General features: G+C 45.7%; 1 protein-coding gene across 1 annotated transcript in view; it reads left to right on the top strand.

The window, feature by feature from the left end:
- The first annotated feature begins 4,249 nt into the window (after positions 1-4,249).
- The window catches only part of malrd1 (MAM and LDL receptor class A domain containing 1), a 408,505-nt gene continuing 389,940 nt past the window's right edge, over positions 4,250-22,814 (top strand). The window contains exon 1 of the mRNA XM_085987833.1: positions 4,250-4,651. Coding sequence (XP_085843959.1) covers positions 4,316-4,651 — 336 coding nt within the window. The 5' untranslated portion in view covers positions 4,250-4,315. The remainder of the gene's footprint in view (positions 4,652-22,814) is intronic.

The raw sequence follows: 22,814 nt of genomic DNA, 5'->3' as shown, positions 1-22,814 counted from the left end.
GAACAGACTGTGGCTGGGGTGGGTAGGGTCTTTGATGATGGACCGTGCCCTCCGTAGGCAGCGTTTCTGATATATATGCTCTACTATGGTCGGTAGCCGGGTGCCAGTAATGCGTTGGGCAGTTTTGACTACCCGCTGCAGGGCTTTCCGGTCATGGTAGCTACAGCTGCCATACCATACCGTGATACAGTTTGTCAGGGTGCTCTCTATAGTGCAGCAGTAGAAGTTAGAGAGGATCAGGGGTGACAGATTATATCCCTTCAGCCTCCTCAAGAAATATAGGCGCTGCTGGTCCTTCTTCACCAGAGAGGAGGTGTTGAGGGACCAGGAGAGGTCTTCCGTGATGTGGACTCCGAGGAACTTAAAGCTGGCCACCCTTTGTGTCCTCTGGTTACCAACCTTTCTGCCATTGGATACAGTTTCTTCTCATTTATTCTATCAAAACCATTGATGTCGAGTTGAGGTCGATGATCAGCCATGATCTTATTGAATGGCGGAGCAGGCTCGAGGGGCCGTATGGCCTACTCCTGCTCTTATTTCTTATGTTCTTATGTTCATTCATGATTTTGAACACCTCTATTAAATCTCCCCTTAACCTTTTCTGCTCTAAGGAGAACAATCCAAGCTTCTCTAGTCTTACCATGTAACTGAAGTCCCGTATCCCTGGTATCATTCTAGTAAATCTCCTCTGCACCCTCTCCAAGGCCTCGACATCTTTCCTAAAGTGTGAGGTCCTGAATTGGACACAATACTCCAGCTAGGCCTAACCAGTGATTTATAAAGGTTTAGCATAACCGCCTTGCTTCAGCCCGATTTTAACTCCAGGTGAATTCTCCATTCAGGCCTGAGTTAAAATTACAGTCGGGTCTCAATGATGTCATCGGGCCCCAACATGCATATGTAAGGAAGGACCCTGTTGATTCCGGGCATGTGTCATTGCTGCCTGCTCGGGAGAGCAGGTTAAAATTGCAGATGTTGCGATTGTGGCGGCTTTCGGACAGGTAAGAGCCAGGGCGATTGTAACTGCCCATCCGCCAGGTTTCTGCTGAGTGAGTAGGGTTAAAATCGCAACTTTGTTTATAAAGCCAAGGATCCCGTATGCTTTTTTAACAGCCTGCTCTGCTTGTCTTGCCACCATCAAAGATTTGTGTGCAGCCACCCTCAGGTCTCTCTGTTCCTGCATCCCCTTTAAAATTGTCCAACTATCTCCTTCATTGGCTCGGTGTCAATTTAAAAAAAAATCTGATTAAGCGCCTGTGGAGTACCTTGGGACGTTTTACTATGTTAAAGGTGCTATATAAATGCAAGTTGTTGTTGTATTGCGTGGTCAAATAAATGATTATTTTCAAATGCAGTTTTGGAATTATCTGCCTTTTTTTGCAGGACACTTCATGTTTATTCTGAACAACGGTAGCAGCTTTTCTCAGACTGCAAAACTGAACAGCCCTCAATTCAGTCAGTCAGGAACCGGATGTACAATGTCCTTTTGGTAGGAAATAATTTCTTGTCAGAATGTGGAGATGATTTTTTTGAAAGGATTCGGCAGATGCATGGCAGATGCAGTATAATGTGGATAAATGCGAGGTTATCCACTTTGGTGGCAAAAACAGGAAGGCAAATTATTATCTGAACAGCAATAGATTGGGAAAAGGGGAAGTGCAACGAGACCTGGGTGCCCTTGTGCACCAGTCGCTGAAGGTAAGCATACAGGTGCAGCAGGCGGTTAAGAAGGCAAATGGTATGTTGGCCTTCATAGCGAGAGGATTCAAGTACAGGAGCAAGGATGTCTTGCTGCAGTTGTACAGGGCCTTGGTGAGACCACACCTTGAGTATTGTGTGCAGTTTTGGTTGCCTTATCTGAGGAAGGATGTTCTTGCCATGGAGGGAGTGCAGCGAAGATTCACCAGACTGATACCTGGGATGGCAGGAATGACGTATGAAGAGAGATTGGGTCGATTAGGCTTGTATTCACTAGAGTTTAGAAGAATGAGAGGGGATCTCATTGAAACTTATAAAATTCTAACAGGACTAGACAGACTAGATGCAGGAAGGATGTTCCCGATGGCAGGGGAGTCCAGAACGAGAGGTCACAGTCTAAGGATAAGGGATAAGCCATTTAGAACAGAGATGAGGAGGAATTTCTTCACCCAGAGAGTGGTGAACCTGTGGAATTCTCTACCACAGAAGGCAGTTGAGGCCAATTCATTAAATATATTCAAGAAGGAGTTAGATATAGTTCTTAAGGCTAAAGGGATCAAGGGATATGGGGAGAAAGCAGGGACAGGGTACTGAATTTGGATGATCAGCCATAATCTCAGTAAATGGCGGAGCAGGCTCGAGGGGCCGAATGGCCTACTCCTGCTCCTATCTTCTATGTTTTTATGTATCAGATCCCGCTACCACACTTTAAGCTCATTTTTTAATGTTGTTGGCACTCATCCTAAAGCCCGATACATTTTGAGCTTATTTTATGCACATCATTAACAAATCTATAGTAGGAGGGAGAAGCTTTAAGGGTAATTTTTTCACTTGCACACTCCCAGCTTCATCTGAAAAATGTACCCATTCATCACTGGAATAAAATTTATTGCATGGTAATTACTATAATTTTAAACAGCTATTTCTCCCAAACCAGCTTTTTTTTACTGACTTTAATCCTAATGTGATACTTGAGCCACTGCTGAGTGGATACTTTTTGAACATGTTTAACGTCTGAACAAATTACCTGCCGTTTTATATATGCTACAGGTATTATAATTATGGACAGGCTGTAGGGGCAGCGAAAATGTACCTGAAGGTCGAGGGGGCCCAAAGACGTACTGTGGTATGGTGGACTTACAACACTCAAAGCAATCAATGGCTACAAGGCTCTGTGCAGCTTGGGCGCCTAACACGACCCTTCCATCTTACACTGGTGAAAGTCAGCCTGAGCATTTATAATGGTGTGGCAGCAATGGATGACATCACGTTTGCCAACTGCTCCCTCCCACAAGCTGCAGAGAACTGCGAAGGCACAAAACGGTTTTGGTGTGAAGAAACCAGAGCTTGCATTGACCGGTTACTAGTATGTGACCTCGTGGATGACTGTGGTGATGGTTCTGATGAAGACAACTGTGGTAAGTGAAACTTGAGAACGGATGTTGTTTGCTCATCCAAGAAGTTTATGTTTAACTTGAAAAGAATATTTGTATTCATTATTTTACATACACATGCATAAATGTCCAGATTTATCATTCTTTAGCTTAATCACTATTTTCTAATGATGTTGATTAATATTGGCTAATGTGCTACTTGCCCAAAATTCTGTAAGTCAGGCAGCTGTATGGCTTATGGGTTGGAAATTAGGCCAGGATCCATATATGATATGCTGGGTCCTGGACTTTCCCACCAATTTCTGCAATTTCTCTTGTTTAGGGTAGAGCCTTCAAGCTCCCTCCAACACCACGCCCCCCTCAAAAAAAATCACTCATGTCAGAGGAGGGAGAGGACTCCCAGACCAGGAGTTTCCTCAGCCCAGCCTGGTGGCCGGTATGCTGAGCGAATGAAGATGTACCAGCCTTGCCCGTGGTTGAAGTGGGGCCCATCTGGAGATGCAAACCTAGGTCTGAACCTCCAAACACCCTGGCTGCCAGACTTCACAAATTTTGCCAACCACCACCCCCCCGCCCACCACCGCGACCATTTACAAGGGGGCTGATGGGCCTCAACCACAAAGTTTCTGGGGCTGGAGCTGCTGGAGTCCCTTGAAGCATTGAAGATCTGTCTTTAGTTTTTCCCCTATGCTATGGCACTCAAGTTGCACTCCTAATACCCTGGGCACCCACTGGTTATATTTAAGTTGGGGAACCACCTTTTGATTCCAAATACTCTGGTGGGGTCAATGGAAATAAAAATCCAGAGCGATGTATAATGGACAGCTGAATCGATATCACCCATTTTACACCATCACTCAGAGTCAAAATCACACATTTACCTATAGAAGGGCAGGAAGACACCTGCAGAACCTTTTCTCAGGAAGTTGAAGAGGTTGGGTGAAGTTCACGATAGAGTGTATTACACACAATGTGGAATGGCAGTTTCACTCTGTGCTTCCAGTGCTTTTAAGTTGCAGATGATTCCAGCCATGCCCTCTTATGCTGGCTGATATTAGAAAACAATTTTCAACTTACAAGTGTCTGTGGATGATTATACATTCAAAGATAATCAAAGATATTTTTTCCTGCCCTTGACAGCACATGATCTGCTCTGTAATTTTGAAAACGGGTCGTGTAACTGGCAGCAAGCTAAAGAAGATGATTTTGACTGGACAAGAAATATGGGACAAACATCAACAGTCAACACAGGGCCATCAAAAGACCACACATTGGGAACAGCAGATGGCTACTACCTTTACATAGAAGCATCTGACCAACAATTTGGAAATACAGCTGTTCTCCTCAGCCCAATCCTGGATGCCACAGTCAATCATGTCAACAAGACCTGTATCTTCCGTTTCCATTATCACATGTTTGGAAAACAGATTTTTAAGCTGTCCGTGCATAAAAGGACATACCGGAATACGAAGGGAGAGCAACTTTGGGAAAAATATGATAACCATGGTGACAAATGGCTAAGAGAGACTCTGTTTATTAATAGTTCTCAACCATTCCAGGTAAGCATACAGAATGATACAGAATCCTTCAGGGTAAAAAAAACAATGGATCACGTATAATCAAGTGCCTAGATATTGCTTAGTTTTAAGAATCAGAAATGAGTGATGCAGTTTTGTTATATTGTGAATTTTTGTGGCTGGAGCATGTGTATTTAATACAATACTCTTAAAAAGGCCTTTGAATTGCATCATTACCTCAGTAGAAAATCACTACCTCAAGAAATATATTGGCCCAGAACTTGGTGTCGGGGGCTTGCCGCGCGTGCAAGCCCCCGATGTGCACTCACCCTGCGCGCCGACATCTGAAACCTGGCCCGCAGTGGATTTCCTTTCAGTGGCCAGGTTCTGATGTCGGCGCGCTGTGCTAACCTGACCCAGCGGCGTAGTTAGTGCGATGTGCCGGCTGGGATCAGGTGAGCACTGTTCAGCCAATCAGGGGAGGGGAAACTTCATTCATAAGTTTGAGAGTAAGAACTGTCAAACTCATGAGAAGTACTGCACCCCAAAACACTAGTTAAACTTTAAATAAAATTTAAAAAAACATCCCAATCATTAAATTAAGTATAAATAAGTTAAAAAAAATAATTTAAACAATAATTTTTTTTTGAAAAAATAAATTTTTAATAAAAAGGGTCTAAAACTAAACTTACCTTATTGTAGATTCTTTAAAATAATAAACCTGTGGAAATTTTTTTTCTAAATTGCACTAAAACACCACTTACTTGTAAAAATAAATACTTACGTGTGCTTTTTACAAGCGTAAAGACCGGAGGCCTTTACACATGCGCAAATCCCCCAAAACAGAGGAAATCCAAGACGCACGTGCTGCCCCCTACAGCGCACGCGCTAGCCTCTTCAACTCTTGGGTTAGAGGAGAGGAAATGCCGGTTTTCAGCGCATGCGCTGTGCATGCTGAAAACCGGCATTTCCTCCGGCCAGATGCGTGAGTACCCCTTCCGTACTCACGCGTTTGGGGAGGAATTACTGCCCCAATAAAATTGTTATTAAATTAAATAAAGAGTTAATGTATACATGCTGCAGTGGTATCACTAGCTGTTTAATTGTTTTTTAATTGATTTGTCTGTATATGAGAAGAAGTGGAATATTTCAGAGCTGTCCCTATCCAGTCCGACATCATTTGTAAGATCCAACAACAACTTGCGTTCATATAGCGCCTTTAACGTGGTAAACCATCCCAAGACGTTTCACAGTAGCATAATCAAACAAAAGTTGACATCGAGTCAAAGAAAGATGCATTAGGACAGGTGATTAAAAGCTTGGTCAAAGAAGTGGGTTTTAAGGAGCGTCTTAAAGGAGGAGAGATGTGGAGAGGCAGTGAGGTTTACGGCGAGGGCTTGGGGCCCAAATAGCTGAAGGCATGGCCGTCACGGTGGGGCAAAGGAAGTGGGGTTGCACAACAGGCCAGAGTTGGAAGAACGCAGAGTTCTCAGAGGGTTGTAGGGCTGGAGGATGTTACAGAGATAGGGAGGAGCAAGCTCATAGAGGGATTTGAACATGAGGATGAGACGTTAAATTGAGACATTACTGGACCAGGAGCCAATGTAGGAGGAGTGATGGGTTAACAGGACTTGGTGCGAGTTAAGATATGGGCAGCAGAGTTTTGAATGAGCTCAAGTTTATGAAGGGTGGAAGATGGGAGGCCGGCAGAGAGAGCATTGGAATAGTCAAGTCTAGAGATAATAAATGCATGGATAAGGGTTTCAGCAGCGGATGGGCTGAGGCAACTGCAGAGACAGGTAATATTACGAAGGTGGAAGCAGGCGGTCTTGATGAGCGAGATGCAATTTTATATAATTTAAAGTCTCACAGCTATTGTGAATTTACATGGGAAAGATGCTTAATAGTCATCAAATTAATTTTTTTCATATTTTGCTTCATGAGGATATATTGACACTGGTACTGTATCACACATACCAGTTTGAACCTGATATTGCTTTCGAATGGTGAAAGGAGGCAGCACTGAGTGATACGTTTTGATTAGTTCTTGTGATGGGGTCAACACTGGCAAGGTAGTATTTATTGCCCATACCCTGGTTGCCCCAAGAGCATTAAGAGTCAATCACATCGCGGGGGGGAATTTTAACATGGGGAAGCGTGTGGGATTGGGTGTGGGTGAGGGGTTAAATGGGGAAAAGTTACAAGCGCGTCGGGAAGCCGGCTCCAACCTGCCAACTTCCGGGTTTTACCGAGGCGAGACAAGGGGCAGGCAGCCAACCCACTCCCAGGAGGCGGGTTGGCAATTTAAATATGTTAATGAGGCTGGAAGCCTCTGATTTAACCTGCTTTGCATAGTACATATTTAATATTAATGTTTAAAAGCTATACCACAGTAGTATAAAGCCTATGTAATGTGAAGTTAACTTCTTCAGGTTAGTTCACCTGAGATGGAAACTCAAACAAAAATAAGTTTGGCTTCAATTATTTTGTTACTGCTGTGAAGTGAAAACACATAAAAAATGTGCTCTATAAGACAATGTGGTGCATCAGGGGCACAAAGAACTAAAAGTATGTTGAGCTCGTTTATTTAATCATATCAAGAGTTCTACACACCATCAGGGTGACCCTCCATCTAATGCTCAGAGATCCACTATTGAACATTTTTGTTCTGCATAGCCTCATAGAAATCAACGTAAAAGATAGGAGCAGGAGTAGGCCATTCGGCCCCTCGAGCCCGCTCCGCCATTTAATGAGATCATGGCTGATCATCCAAATTCAGTACCTTGTCCCTGCTTTCTCCCCATATCCCTTGATCCCTTTAGCCTCAAGAAATATATCCAACTCCTTCTTGAATATATTTAATGAATTGGCCTCAACTGCCATGTATGGCAGAGAATTCCACAGGTTCACCACTCTCTGGGTGAAGAAATTCCTCCTCATCTCAATGCTAAATGGCTTACCCCTTATCCTTAGACTGTGACCCCTGGTTCTGGACTCCCCCACCATCGGGAACATCCTTCCTGCGCCTAGTCTGTCTAGTCCTGTTAGAATTTTATAAGTTTCAATGAGATCCCCTCTCATTCTTCTAAACTCTAGCAAATATAAGCCTAATTGACCCAATCTCTCCTCATACGTCATTCCTGCCATCCCAGGTATCAGTCTGGTGAATCTTCGCTGTACTCCCTCCACGGCAAGAACATCCTTCCTCAGATAAGGCGACCAAAACTGCACACAATACTCAAGGTGTGGTCTCACCAAGGCCCTGTACAACTGCAGCAAGACATCCTTGCTCCTGTACTCGAATCCTCTCGCTACAAAGGCCAACATACCATTTGCCTTCTTAACCACCTGCATGCTTACCTTCAGCGACTGGTGCACAAGGACACCCAGGTCTCGTTGCACTTCCCGTTTTCCCAATCTATTGCCGTTCAGATAATAATCTGTCTTCCTGTTTTTGCCACCGAAGTGGATAACCTCGCATTTATCCACATTATACTGCATTTGCCATGCATCTGCCCAATCACCCAACCTGTCCAAATCATACTGGAGTTTCTCGGCATCCTCCTCACAGCACACATGCCCACCCAGCTTTGTGTTGTCTGCAAACTTGGAGATATTACATCTAGTTCCTTCGTCTAGATCATTTATATATATATTGTGAATAGCTGGGGTCCTAGCACCAATCCCTGCGGTACCCCACTAGTCACTGCCTGCCACTCGGAAAAAGACCTGTTTGTTCCAACCCTTTGCTTCCTGTCTGCCAACCAGTTCTCTATCCAAGACAGTACCTTACCCCCAATCCCATGTGCTTTAACTTTGCACACTAATCTCGTATGCGGGACCTTATTGAAAGCCTTCTGAAAGTCCAAATATACCACATCCACTGGTTCTCCCTTATCTATTCTACCAGTTATATCCTCAAAAAATTCCAGTAGATTAGTCAAGCATGATTTACCTTTTGTAAATCCATACTGACTCTGTCCGATTCTGTCACTGTTTTCCAAGTGCTCTGCTATTACATCTTTTATAATGGACTCTAGCATTTTCCCCACTACCGATGTCAAGCTTATCGGTCTATAATTCCCCATTTTCTCTCTACCACCCTTTTTAAATAGTGGGGTTACATTAGCTATCCTCCAATCCATGGGAACTGTTCCAGAGTCTATAGAATTTTGGAAGATGACCAGCAATGCATCTACTATTTCTAGGGCCACTTCCTTAATTACCCTAGGATGTAGATTATCAGGCCCATGGGATTTATCGGCCTTCAATTCCATCAATTTCCCTAACACCATTTCCCTACAAATACTGATTTCATTCAATTCCTCCCTCTCATTAGACCCTATGTTCCCCGACATCTCTGGGAGGTTATTTGTGCCCTCCTTTGTGAAGACAGAACCAAAGTATGTATTTAATTGGTCTGCCATTTCTTTGTTCCCCATTATAAATTCCCCTGATTCTGACTTCACCAATCTTTTTCTCTTCACATATCTATAGAAGCTTAAACACAAAAGGTGTCTGTTTATCCCATTGTATCTGTGCTGGTGTTAGCTCTTTCAACCAGAGTTATCTATTCTATTGTTATTTCTCCGTGTCCTTTTATTGCCTGGAAATTCATTTTAATGGCCAAAAAATAGGGAGCACGGTGAATCTGGCTCGCTGACACCTTTGTTTGATTCTCCTATTAGCGCTCCTGTTGAACAAGAATCCAGGAGCAAAATGTTGATGTTTTAAGACTATTAGATCAGCCAAGCAGTTCACTGACAGTTATCCAGTGTAGTATAGTCACTAAGCCCAATTACATAAAGAAGGCATCTTGTGATGGACTTGGGTATTTAACACAAGATGTTAATGTGTGCAGGTATTTGCAATGTTCAATACATTGTGTGAGCATGTTACAAAGGCCCATTGAAACACTTTATTGCAGTGGGATTACAACATGAGTCTTTTCAAATTTGACGTTAATAACAGGAATATGTCCTGCAATGAAAAACTCTCAATCGTATCATTGGTGTTGCCTCAATATCACATGGTTTTGGATCACAATTGTTTCTGAGTATGCTCAGGGAATATAGGTAAGTCCAGTGCTTGGATTAAGATAGCATATAAAGGCTGAGACCGACTACCTAGCCCTTTTGTAGTTTGCATGCTCTTTGTACTCGAAAGCAGCGATGATATTGGACTTGCTATATATGTCTGTCATTTACAAATAGCTCAAGAAATTGTGTTATAGTGCAATAATAAATCTCACAGGGCAATAGCAATACAAATTGCTACGCTTGCAATGAGCACTCCTACTTCAATTTGACTGCAGTAGAAAATCAATTACAGAACAGTTTCTGTTCATCGGGAGAACAAACTCATCTGTAATGTTTCTTTGAAATGAGTCATTCTGCTCCCTATCAGATTTATTTGGAATTGCCTTTGTTCCAGTAATAGCAAATTGTGGCTCATTGTCTTATTATTTCAGTGTGATCCATGAATAACTTTATGATTACTCCTGCCCTTTCCTCTTAGGTTCAAAGAAAAAAATACATCAAGGATAAAGGGCACCCACAGTTACTACAAGATAAACCTGAGCAAATTCTGGTTAATCTTTCTGATCTAACTAATTCTTTAATTTTCAAATCTGTGCACATTAATAATATGCTTTTAAAATACATCTTACACTGAAAATACTTGCTAACTTCAGTTTACCAGTAGTTTGTTGTACAGGGGTATTGTCCAATTGAAGGGCAATTCGGACATATAATCTATCTTTTGCTGTCTATAGGACCTTGTTGTGTGAAAATTCACTGCATTGCTTGCCCACAAAACAACGACAAAAGTCATTAATTGATTGTGAAGCACTTTGGGCATCCTGATGACATGATAAGGTGCTACATAAATGCAAATCTTTTTTACCTAACCACTATCAAAAATCCCCGGGCACATACATTTTCAGATCAATCGCATTTGTACATTCCCTCCTTAATCTTGCCTGAAGTGAACAAAATTGAGTTCTGTAGTGTCATTTACAAAGTGCCATCTTAAACAAAGAAAAGAAAATTGCTTCATTCATTAGTAATTTTGGTAAGTGTATCAACAACTCTTTCCATGGTCGGTTGCTCAAATGCTACCTGATCTTAATCTATCATTATTGATCCCTTTCTAACTATTTCTAACAGTGTCCTGTAATGGTGTATCGCATACATGGTTATCTGTCTAGATATGATCAAATGATTCACTACACACAGTGTCGACAAGTATTTGGCATTACCCAAATACAGTAATGGCCCACAATGAAAGCAAAGTTCTGATGTGAAATCCTGACATTTACTATTCTAATTAAAGGTCTTTATGGTTGTTCCTGTGCTTTTGCCTTGAGCTTAATGGGGATAAAAATCCCTCAAGCAAAAGAGCACCAACAGTCTCACCAATGGTGTTGATTTCTGAAGTATCAGTGAGTGTGCGAAACAGCAGGGTATGGCTTATCTTTAGATCTGGATTTCCACAAAGGACCATGAATTGAATAATCTATTTATTCCACTCCATTTCCTCTGAGTAAAAGTATTTTTCTTCCAAGAAAAAGTTTGCTGAAATGCCATTTCTGAAGTGTGATATGTTTGTTTCCTTTACATTTGTTTTGAAGGAGAGTTAAGAACTGTAAATCAAGGGTCAATAAAGTAGTTCACATAAGAATAATGTTGGCTAAATTACCTGTAATAATACAGAGGCTGTTTTCCCAAATGTCAATAATCTCCTCTGGTTTCTTTGAATGTGTAAGGCCTATAACTGGGTCAAATGATGCCTGATCCCACAAGTTTTATCCTTGCCCCTATGTAGCAAGATTTACTGCCTGAGCACCATAGTTTTAGAAAAAGATGGCTGCAAGATAACTCCAGTGTCAGCACTTGCTCAGTGGGTAGCACTCTCGTCTCTGAGTCAGAAGGTTGTGGGTTCAGGTCCCACTCCGGAGACTCGAGCACATAAATCTAGGCTGACACTCCAGTACAGTGCTGAGGGAGCGCTGTCATGGTGCCGTCTTTCAGATGAGATGTTAAACCGAGGCCCTGTCTGCTCTCTCAGGTGGATGTAAAAGTTCCCATGGCACTATTTCGAAGAAGAGCAGGGGAGTTATCCCCGGTATCCTGGCCAATATTTATCCCTCAACCAACATAACAAAAAAAACAGATTATCTGGTCATTATCACATTGCTGTTTGTGGGAGCTTGCTGTGCGCAAATTGGCTGCCGCGTTTCCCACATTACAACAGTGACTCCACTTCAAAAAGTACTTCATTGGCTATAAAGTGCTTTGAGACATCCGGTGGTCGTGAAAGGCGCTATATAAATGCAAGTCTTTCTTTTTTTTCCTGAGGAAAGCACCAATAATTCATGAGGTATTGCAAATGTAATTCTGTAGTAGATTTATTGGGCAAGAGAAACATTGTATTGTGTGCTGTGTCATAGACCGCAGTGATAGTCAACCTGTATGATCCTTCAAAAATATGTCTGAGGAGACAAATAGAATCAAACCAAATGGAAGGTTTTTGCTAATGAAACTGATAAAGTGTCAGTGCATCAGCAGTAAAACCTTTATGAGGACAGGTAATAGCCTTCACCAGTTAGCTGCCTAAGCAGTGAATTTTGTCACATTGCGATTTAGTGGACAAGCTCCCCAATAAATACAACCCACAATTATAATCACTTGTCTGCTGTGAATCCTGTAAACTAACATGCTTAAATTAGCCACTTTGAGGCTTTGATTCATTTTGATGTGATCAATCCCTCGGGTGATAATGTTCTTCTCAACTACCCTGATATGATTTGCAGTTAACTTAAGGCTCTTCTGCAGTAGATCACGAAACAACAGCATCGGGCAGCCACTCCAAGTATTATGGGGTTTGAAGCAATGTCCCCTGTAATTTTTTTTGGTGCGTGGGCCCTTTAACTGGCTGCGTGGCCCAATCAATTTTTCGCACATGCGCAGTTATTTACATTGAAAAGCCCATGAGCAGCCTGTGCGAGACTTCCAGACCGCTGTGCGGCCACGCAGCTTAGCAAGAATAACAGAAAATGCTGGAAACACACAGAAAGCCAGGCAGCATCCGTGGAGAGAGAAACACTGGGGAGACCAAACACAGATTGGACGACCGCTTTGCGGAACACCTCCGTTCAGTCCGTAAGGGTGACCCTGAGCTTCCGGTCGCTTGTCACTTTAATTCTCTGCTCCACTCCCACTCGGACCTCTCTGTCCTCGGCCTCCTACATTGTTCCAATGAAGCTCACCACAAGCTCGAGGAACAGCACCGCATCTTTCGATTTGGCACTTTACAGCCTTTGGACTCAACATTGAGTTCAACAATTTCAGACTATAACCCCTGCCCCTATTTTTTCACATGGCAGCTGTTGATGATTCTGCCATCCCCATTTGCAACATTTAATCTCTCCTGCCTTCCACCCTATCACAGACTGCCCCTTTTATTCTTTCTTCCCCTGCCCCTTTCCCTGCCTCTGCACCTACTTAAAATCTGTTGCATCTCTAACTTTTTCCAGTTCTGATGAAGGGCCACAGACCTGAAACGTTACCTCTGTTTCTCTCTCCACGGAGGCTGCCTGGCCTGCTGAGTGTTTCCAGCATTTTCTGTTATTTCAGATTTCCAGCATCTGCAGTATTTTGCTATTATATCAGCTTAGCAGGAACTTTGGTTTGAAACCCTGAGACCTTCACTGCCCTTTGGGCTCAGTGCAGCCTAATGTAGCTGGTTTGCTCAAAGGGTGCTGGGAGCCAGCACACAAAACCGTATGCACAGCTCATTAGGACCGTGAAAAATATTAAAATGCATCTCCATCATGCGAATGGAGCACCAGAGCAGTGTCCAGGGGCATTATGGGGAGGCCACCCCTCTCTCCTTCCCCATGGTTCATTCCCAGTTCTCTACAGGCGGCCAGCAGCCCTTCAGTGGCTATCTCCACCATCTGTGTTTCAGAAGACAGGCTGTCACAGAGTTGTGCCATCTGTTGCACTATAGCCTGCACATGACATCGGGACAGCTCTTCCATCGAAACTAAGGTTACTACAGTGTGAAGCTTTCATGCTGCTGGATCCTTCCAAGCCACCCCACGAGGCACCTGCAACATTAGATGCTATTCCAGATCCTGTTTCCTCATGCTCCCAACCCATTATGAGCAATGTGTTGGGACTGTCAGAAAGATATTAGCTGGCAAGGTCAGTTCGATGTATGCAGGCGCAAATAGTGCCGGAAGGGCAACAATCCCAGTAAATGTTCACTTTTGCTACCAATCACAAAAGAATGTCTGGAATATTGAGTTTCTTCAGGTGATAGTGATAACTCTGGGGAGAAATCTAAACTTATTGCTCAGTTTTCTCAACTAGCCAGAGGTCCATGACAAAGGCATTTCTTTCACAGACACTGCTACCGACTAGCTAAGTTTAATCACTTTCTTGTAAATATTGTATATTTATTATGTTACGGACCTTGGGGTTGGTAAAACGAGCCCTGTGCAACACCGACACTAAGATCTGACCTTAGAAGCATAGTGGTTGTCCATTTCCCTGACACATGTCTGCCCAATGTGGTAGATACTTCATGGAGTGGTTGGGAAGGATCCAGCAGATTGAAAGCTTCATGCTCCAGTACCTTTCACTTCTCCAGATGCTACATGCAGGTCGTTGTGCAGCAGATCACACAACTCTATGGCGTGGCGCTGTGGAGGTGTCAAAGACATGTCAAAGTAGACGTCCCAAAGTAGTGACAGGTGAGGCCAGAACATCTCACATCTATCCATGGCCCCCCATCGCTCTCTCCTCTCTGCTCCACGGCTGTGGCCTGGTGCGGCAGGCCTTTCCTGCTGTTAAAATCGGCATGACCTCCGGGAAACCTGTACGTCCGGGATTCCCAGCCGCTGCACCTCATCCACATTCCCTCTCTGCCTCGGGGCCTTTATTCAATTATCCTTTATGACCCTCAATGAGTCCCTTGAGTGCTGCTAGTCTTGTCACAAACAAAGTTGCCTTGCTCTACCTCTTGCCACCCATGTAAGAATACATGCCTAAGATTCTCACTCCAGATTGCCATCCAGTATCTTCTACTGGAAATAGAATGAGGACATGGTTAAGCTTAACTGTGATGCCAACATGTTTAAATAGCATGCTGACACCCACTCATTTGGTTGACACATTAAGGGCTGGATTTTTCCAACCTCGGCGGGTCCGTGGTAGGCGATGTTCATGATGTGTGGGGACCACATCTGTCTTGATCTCAGCCTCCAACAAGATTTTCTATTGATTGGCCTTGTTAAGCCCACCCTGTGAGGTTCCCGGCCAATGAATAGGAAGTGGGTCTGATGACGTCATTTGATGACGCGTCATCAACCCGTTTCCTTAAAGGGGCCATGTCCACAATCATTTTGACAGTTGTGCTGTCAGTGTTCTACAGCAATGAGGTGTTGCAAACACAGACAAGCACAGCACAAAGGTGCATGGCTGCACCCCGGCTCTCCCATTACCTATGGAGGGACTCACAGCACGCAGGGAAGTTCCCTTCGTTTCCAATGGGTGGAAGGCATCTCCCCAGGAGACCAACATTGCACAGGAGGACACGAGCAGGGATGTCGTCAGGGGTCCCTGGCTGCAGTGGCACAAACCTTTCAATGATCTCAGTAGATCACGAAACATTACTGCAAAGCCTCATCTTGCTGTGCCACTCATCACATCCCCATCACTCTGCCTTCCCTACACTATTCCTGCACATCCTTACTCTCACCAACTTACCTTGCACCTCCACCCATCCCACTCTATCTACATAATCACATCCCCATCTCAATAGCCACCGCTCACACTCACCCTCATCCTTGTCCAAACATACCAACTAACAACACACAAGGGTAGGCATTTGGGTTTTATCGCCAATGTTCATGTAAAGTTTCTGTTCATGTGTTGTCAAACATTGAAATCTTTATTTTCAGCACGTTGCCTTCTTGGACAGATTTGTGTGCACCTTTGGAAGTGGCTTAGTGAGTTGCAGTGAATGGTGAGACATAAAGGAACCCCCCCCCCCGCCTCTGCCAATGGTGATGAGTGTGAAAGGAATGGCTTGGGCATTGTAGGGAAGCTTTATGGTGTTGGTGTGAGGTGGTACCAACCTGGCACATCACATGGCAGCCAGAGTGTACAGCGTCAAGTGACGTAAATCTGGCCATGATGATGCCATCCCTGGCATCCCGGGCAGCAATGTGCTCGGGCGCTGATGCCCTGTGTCCTGTGCAGCATCAAGTGATTGCGGAGAAGATTGATGTTGTTGGTGCTGCTGGTGTGCCTGGTGATGCTGGTGTGTTTGGTGCTGCTGATGTTGGGGCTGATCGTGGTGGGATTCTGAGGACCATGGGGCGATTTTTTCAAGGGCACCGATGCTGATGGAATAGATGGCAGCTGAAGTTGAGATGACAGAAGCAATCTGTCAATGGTGAGAGAGGTTGTTCCAAGGAGGTGACACTGGATAGAGAGTTTGCTCCATACACTTCAAACCTCCATAAAGCTGAAAAGTGTATTCCAAATCCTGAAGGCTCCATCTTCTAAGATTGGAAATTGAACAGCTGTGAAATGGTAGCTTTTATACCACTTTTGCAGCTATCAACTATTCACAGCAATGGAGAGTCATTGAGAACCCAACACACTTACTTGACGTGATCCCTGAGCACCAGGAATCTCGTAAAAAAACATGCAAAAATCGTTAGGACCTTGTAAAATGCTGCTTATATACCTTTAAGCAGCTTCTTAACTATCTCAATTGCCGGACCTGCTGCTTAGTGCTGGTCTGCAAACCGCAGGCAGAGCCGGCACTTGGGAAATTAACAAGGAGGCAGGTTCAGAGCGGACTCCCGCCCCGCTGTCAATCACTGCCATTTTGACAGAGGACCTGCCTCCAAACCCACCCTCTGAGCGCTGGCAAAATTCAGCCCTAAGAGTGGCCATGAGTGGGTTTGCAGAGGGTTGTCATTGTCACTATCCATGGATCCATGCCCCAGCATGAGTCAGTTCCCGGAAGAGAAAAAGACAGATTATTCAAAGGGGAGAAATGACAACAAAAGAACATTGAAGTAAAAGAAAATCGCTTTTAAGAAGATAGCATTTACATTTATCTAGCGCCTCATTACACCTCATAAACATCCCAAGTGTTCCACATACAGTAATTACCTTTTGAAACGCAGTCCCTATTCTTAGGTAGGCAAACCTTTGTTCTGATCTTTCTACAAATGAAACGCAACATTCAGTCTTAGTGAGATCTCAAACCATTCCCACTGAAATCCATTCCCTGAAATCCTAAATGTAGAGTGCTGTAGTGAGGTATGTGTTTGCGCACTTTCACTTTTCAGAGCATCAGAAATGTAGCAGCATCTATTGACCAAAGGAAATCTAATTTTGTTCCCATTCAAGCTATGTGGGCTTTCAGTGCTTGGAAATAATTAACTTAGAAAAATGGACTAATAAATTCTTAAAGTTGTGTCCTTGGTACGGGCAATTTATTGTGCAACCCCTGACTTTCAGAATCTATAAAAATAATCATCTACCATGCATTCAATATAATGTTTCATCCTTAGATGTACAAAGTGCAACTTCAAAATTAATCTGTTCAATTCTATACCATATAAACCCTTTCATGAACCTACGGTATTGCAGTGTCCTTTTGAGGTTAATGAAAAGTCACAATCAGAGGAGTAGTAAGTCTAACTACGTACAGGAAACTCTCTTTTTACCGGCACCTAAATAACCGGAAATCTCTCTTAACCGGCAAAATTCAGGAGTAGGTTCAGGTAAGTTTTTCTTTGTAGGAACGTGGGTTCCTAACTAAAAGACTGAGTTCTACTCAGGCGATCAAACAAAACGAACTTTAATGAAACAAACAGGCTTTAACAAGAAACTGCAGGATAACATCGAATGTAGGTCTGCTCTCTCTGGAGGCTCCACGAGGACTGCCCCTGCAGTCCCATGGCTGATGTCATGACATCATCACGTTTTCCCGCCAGTGGAGGATCACGTGATGAACGGCGTGACATCATCACGTTTTAGCCGCGCTGTTAAAGTAACCACACTCTGTACAGTTAAACAGCATAAATAAAGATACAGACTCAGACTGTAGCTAACATGTTGTTAAAGGAATTATATACAAACGATCTGAGTCCTTTGGTGGCTCCGCCACATGCGCCACCCCAGAATTGTCTTTAACAGCAAAAGTGAGACATCGAGGAGGCCTGACAAGTCTGTCCGAGCGACTTCGGTAACCCTGCAGAGGAAGCTGATGGACGGTGGTCGAGCTGACGGGCGGTTGTGGTTGAGCTGGCGCGGCGAATGTTGTTGATCTGGCACAGCGGCTGTGGGCGGTCGGCCACATTTCGGCGGTTGAGCGACGACGACTGGGCGGTCCAGGTCCAGGTGAGCCGGCTTCAACCGGTCCACCGAAATGTGATCCGGCTTTCCTCCGATGTCGACCGAAAAGGATTTGTCTCCTGATTCGATGACGCGGAAAGGACCAGCGTAAGGGGGCTTGAGCGGATCCCGGTGATCGTCGTGGCGGATAAATATGTACTCGGCGTTCTTCAGCTCCGCTGGCACGTGGGAGCTCTGTAGGCCGTGATTTGACGTAGGCACCGGAGCGAAGCATCTGGCCACTTCCTGGTGGCTGACGAGTTGCTGGGAGGTGGACCATGGCTCTGTGGGAGAAGGGAGGAAATCCCCTGGGACTCGGAGTGGCTGGCCATAAACGAGTTCGGCCGAGGATGATTGCAGGTCTTCTTTGGGTGCTGTACGAAGACCCAAAAGGACCCATGGGAGTCTGTCCACCCATCCCGCACCTTGAAGACTGGAATCGCTCGCAAAGGCCATTCGCCTGTGGATGATAGGCGGTGGTTCGATGAAGTTTGGTGCCAAGCCCCTGAGCTACAGCGTTCCAGAGCTCCGAGGAAAATTGTGGCCCACGATCGGAAGAGATGTCCGCCGGTACCCCGAAACGAGCAACCCAACAGGAGATGAAAGCTCTAGCGACGTCTGCCGAAGTGGTGGAAACTAAAGGAATTGCCTCTGGCCACCTAGTGGTGCGGTCCACCATGGTGAGGAGATGTGTATAACCATGAGAAGGCGGAAGTGACCCCACAAGGTCCACATGCACGTGGTCGAAACGACGCTCCAGAGCAGCGAACGTAGCCACTGGAGCTTTTACATGACGTTGGACCTTGGCCTTCTGGCAGACCACGCAGGTGTGGGCCCAGTCATGGACATCGAGGTGCATACCCTTCCAGACGAACTTCGCCGACATTAGCCGTTGGGAAGCCTTCATACCAGGGTGCGACAACCCGTGTATGGCGTCAAACACCTTCCGGCGCCATGCGACTGGCACGATAGGTCGGGGAACGCCCATGGAGACGTCGCAAAGGAGCGTGGTGCCTGCGGCCTGGAAACTGACGTCGGTCGCTTGGAAACTAGAGGGGACGGTTCTGTATGATTGGACCTCTAGGTCCGAGGCCCGATCCGCGGCCATGAGGGCGTAGTCAATCCCAAGGTGAACCGCATGGACCGTCGCGCGGGAGAGGCAATCCGCCACCAGGTTGTCTTTACCAGACACATGTTGAATGTCCGTGGGAAATTCAGAAATAAACGTCAGGTGACATTGTTGATGACCGGACCACGGTTCGGCGGTCTTGGCCATGACGAACGTCAGAGGCTTGTGGTCGACAAAAGCCATGAAAGGACGTCCTTCTAATAAGAATCGGAATTGGCTAATGGCCAGAAAAAGGGCCAGCAACTCTCGATCGAAGGTGCTGTATTTTCTTTCATTTTTCCGTAGTTGACGGCTGAAAAACGCCAGCGGTTGCCCCGTGCCGTTCACCCACTGCTCCTGCACTGCGCCGATGGTGTAGTCTGACGCGTCTGTGGTAAGGGCGATGGTGCCACCTGGAAGTGGGTGCGCCAGCATGGTTGCATTGGCCAAAGCGCTCTTGTGTTGACGAACGCCTGGTCCATCTCGGCCGTCCAGCTGATTAGATCCTTACTGGACTTGCCCTTGAGGGTCCCGTACAAAGGCTGCATTAGCTGAGCCGCCTTAGGGACGAATCGGTGATAGAAATTGACCATCCCCAGGAACTCTTGCAGGGCCTTGACGGTTGGCGGGCGCGGGAAAGAGGTAACAGCTTCCACCTTCATCAGTAAGGGGACGGCGCCGTCTGATGTTATGCGGTGTCCCAAGAAATCGATCCGCTGCAGGCTGAACTGGCACTTGGCTGGGTTGATGATTAAACCGTGCTGGCTGAGGCGTGTAAAGTGGGCACGCAAATGGCAGATGTGCTCTTCCTTGCTAGCGCTGGCGATGAGAATGTCGTCAAGGTAGACAAAGATGAAGTTTAGGTCTCGGAGCACGGAGTCCATTAAGCACTGGAAAGCCTGTGCCGCGTTCTTCAAGCCAAATGGCATCCGCAGGAACTCAAAAAGGCCGAAAGGGGTGATGACTGCGGTTTTCGGGACATCTTGCGGGTGCACGGGAACCTGGTGATACCCCCGGACGAGGTCGACTTTAGAAAAGATAGAATTTCCCGCCAAATGGGCTTAGAAATCCTGAATATGCGGGATCGGGTACCGATCAGGAATAGTGGCATCGTTCAGGCGTCGGTAGTCACCGCATGGCCGCCAGCTGCCACCCGGTTTCGGAACAATGTGGAAGGTGGCCGCGTTGATCAACCGGCGATGCCAGACATCGACGAGGAGGCCGTTGGCACACAGAAAATCCGCCCCTAGGATGGCCTGCGAGACTGTGGCCGTGACGACTTCCCAATGGAAGCGCTGACCGCCGAAACAGACTTGGACCTGCTGCTTTCGGAAAGTTTGAATGGCTGCGCCATTAGCCGCCACGAGGGAAAAGCCGTGGTTCCCAGCTTGCATATCGAGATTCAACGCAGGTAGGATGCTACACTGCGCCCCGGTGTCACAAAGGAAACGTCGACCCAATAGGGAATCGGTGATGTAAAGAAGTTTTCCCGTAGATCCGATGGCCATCGCAGCCGCGGAGTGCCCATTAGACCCGGTCCTCCTTCGCCAGGAACGCTGCAGGAGCTTTGTTTTTTATTGGGCGAAAAGCTGCAGGGACAGCGGCAGCGTCGTGCTTTCGCGACAAAACGGGCGTGGTAGGAGCACCAGCCCGCTGCAAGAGGAGCTGGAGCCACGTCTGTGGGGGATGGGCGCCTCATGGCCGCGCAGCACTGCTGGGTTACTGTGAAAATCTTATTTGCTTCGGCAGCAAGCTCAGCGCAGTCTGTAATCTCGGATCTGGCTAGGGCAGCCTGCACCTGCTCCGGCAGTTGGCAGAGGAATAGCTCCCGGAAGAGGAAGCATTCTGGTTCGACACCTAAGAGCATGAGCATTTGGCTCATGAGCTCGGATGGTTTGGAGTCCCCGAGGCTGGGCATAGCGAGGAGCCGGCGAGCGCGTTCTGACTTCGAGAGCCCGAAGACCTGTAGCAACCGTGACTTTAACGTATCATACTTGCTGTCAGTAGGAGGACTACCGAAGAGGCTGATGATCCGCGAGGCAGTGGCGCTATCGAGGGCGGAGACCACGTAGTAATAACGGGTCTCATCCGCGACGAAGTTCCGGATGGCGAACTGGGCTTCAGCCTGGATAAACCACGCGGCTGGTTGTTGCTCCCAGAACTGTGGCAGTTTCAGAGTCATGGCGTTCGTGTCCATGCTGAAGATCTTCCGCGAAAACCGTTCACGAAAGTCGGAGTCACCAATGTAGGAACGTGGGTTCCTAACTAAAAGACTGAGTTCTACTCAGGCGATCAAACAAAACAAACTTTAATGAAACAAACAGGCTTGAACAAGAAACTGCAGGATAACATCGAATATAGGTCTGCTCTCTCTGGAGGCTCCACGAGGACTGCCCCTGCAGTCCCGTGGCTGATGTCATGACATCATCACGTTTTCCCGCCAGTGGGGGATCATGTGATGAACGGCGTGACGTCATCACGTTTTAGCCGCGCTTTTAAAGTAACCGCACTTTGTACAGTTAAACAGCATAAATAAAGATACAGACTCGGACTGTAGCTAACATGTTGTTAAAGGAATTATATACAAACGATCTGAGCCCTTTGGTGGCTCCGCCACAACTTCATATTAGTGGCCGTGTAACCGGGGTTCCTGGATCTGTGGCCATGTAACCGGGGTTCCTGCACCTGTTGCCATGCAGCAGAGATGCCTGGATCTGTGGCCGTGTAACCGGGGTTCCTGCACTTAACAGGGACGCCTGGATCTGTGGCCGTGTACGGGGTTCTCGTACCTTAGTAAGTATACTTCTCTTTAATCCAGACTTTTTGATCAACCGGCACCATGCCGGTCCCGTCGATGCCAGATAAAAAAGAGTTTCCTGTAATACATTTTGAAGAGGCAGCATTATGATTAAGTCAATAGTACTAAACTAAGCTGTTTGAGAACAATAAATTGCTTGTATTAAGAGTAATTGTACCCAGTAAAAGGATGTCGCCAATTTCCATTGTGATTACATTTTGTAAACGTTGTTCCTACTGCTATTCACATCTATTAATTACAGTAATTAAAATGTGTGGCACCAGTTAACACGACCTTGGCCTCAAGTTACATAGTCATATAATTGCATAGTGAGAAGATTACTTGAATTTCAGAGAGGTTGGGGTTACTATATGTGCATATTTACATAGCATTTTAGATAGAATCACTGCCTGGAATTTCCTCGGAGCTGCTCCCGCTCTGCCGTCGCACCTTTGCCGGAAGGGTAAAGGAAACCCCGTTTACACATGTCAATGGAGTTTCTGCTGCACTTCAGGTTACAGTGGTAGAGTGGTAGAAGTTATGAGGAAATTCCGGGCCTTGGAAGTTTACACCCCTGTAGGAGGCCATTTGGCTTATTGCATTGGCTCTCTTAAAGAGCTCTCCACTTCCTCCCACCCCTACTCAGTCTTCATATCCTTTAAAGTTTTTATCTTTCAGAAATGTTATCCACTTACCTTTTAAAAACTGTTATGGATTATGCTTGTACTACTGTTCCTGGTAGGTGATTCCATGTCCTAACAAACCACTATGTAAAACATTTTTCTTAACCTCTCTCTTCATTCTTTTTGCTGATGACTTTAAATGCTGGTGGCACAGGGCTTTTCAAAATATACATTTTATTGTTTTTAACCT

The sequence above is a fragment of the Somniosus microcephalus genome, chromosome 5, assembly GCF_052327205.1.
Source record: "Somniosus microcephalus isolate GS21.2 chromosome 5, FLI_Smic_1.0, whole genome shotgun sequence".
NCBI classification, from domain to species: Eukaryota; Metazoa; Chordata; class Chondrichthyes; order Squaliformes; family Somniosidae; genus Somniosus; species Somniosus microcephalus.
This window is presented reverse-complemented; position numbering and strand designations above follow the sequence as displayed.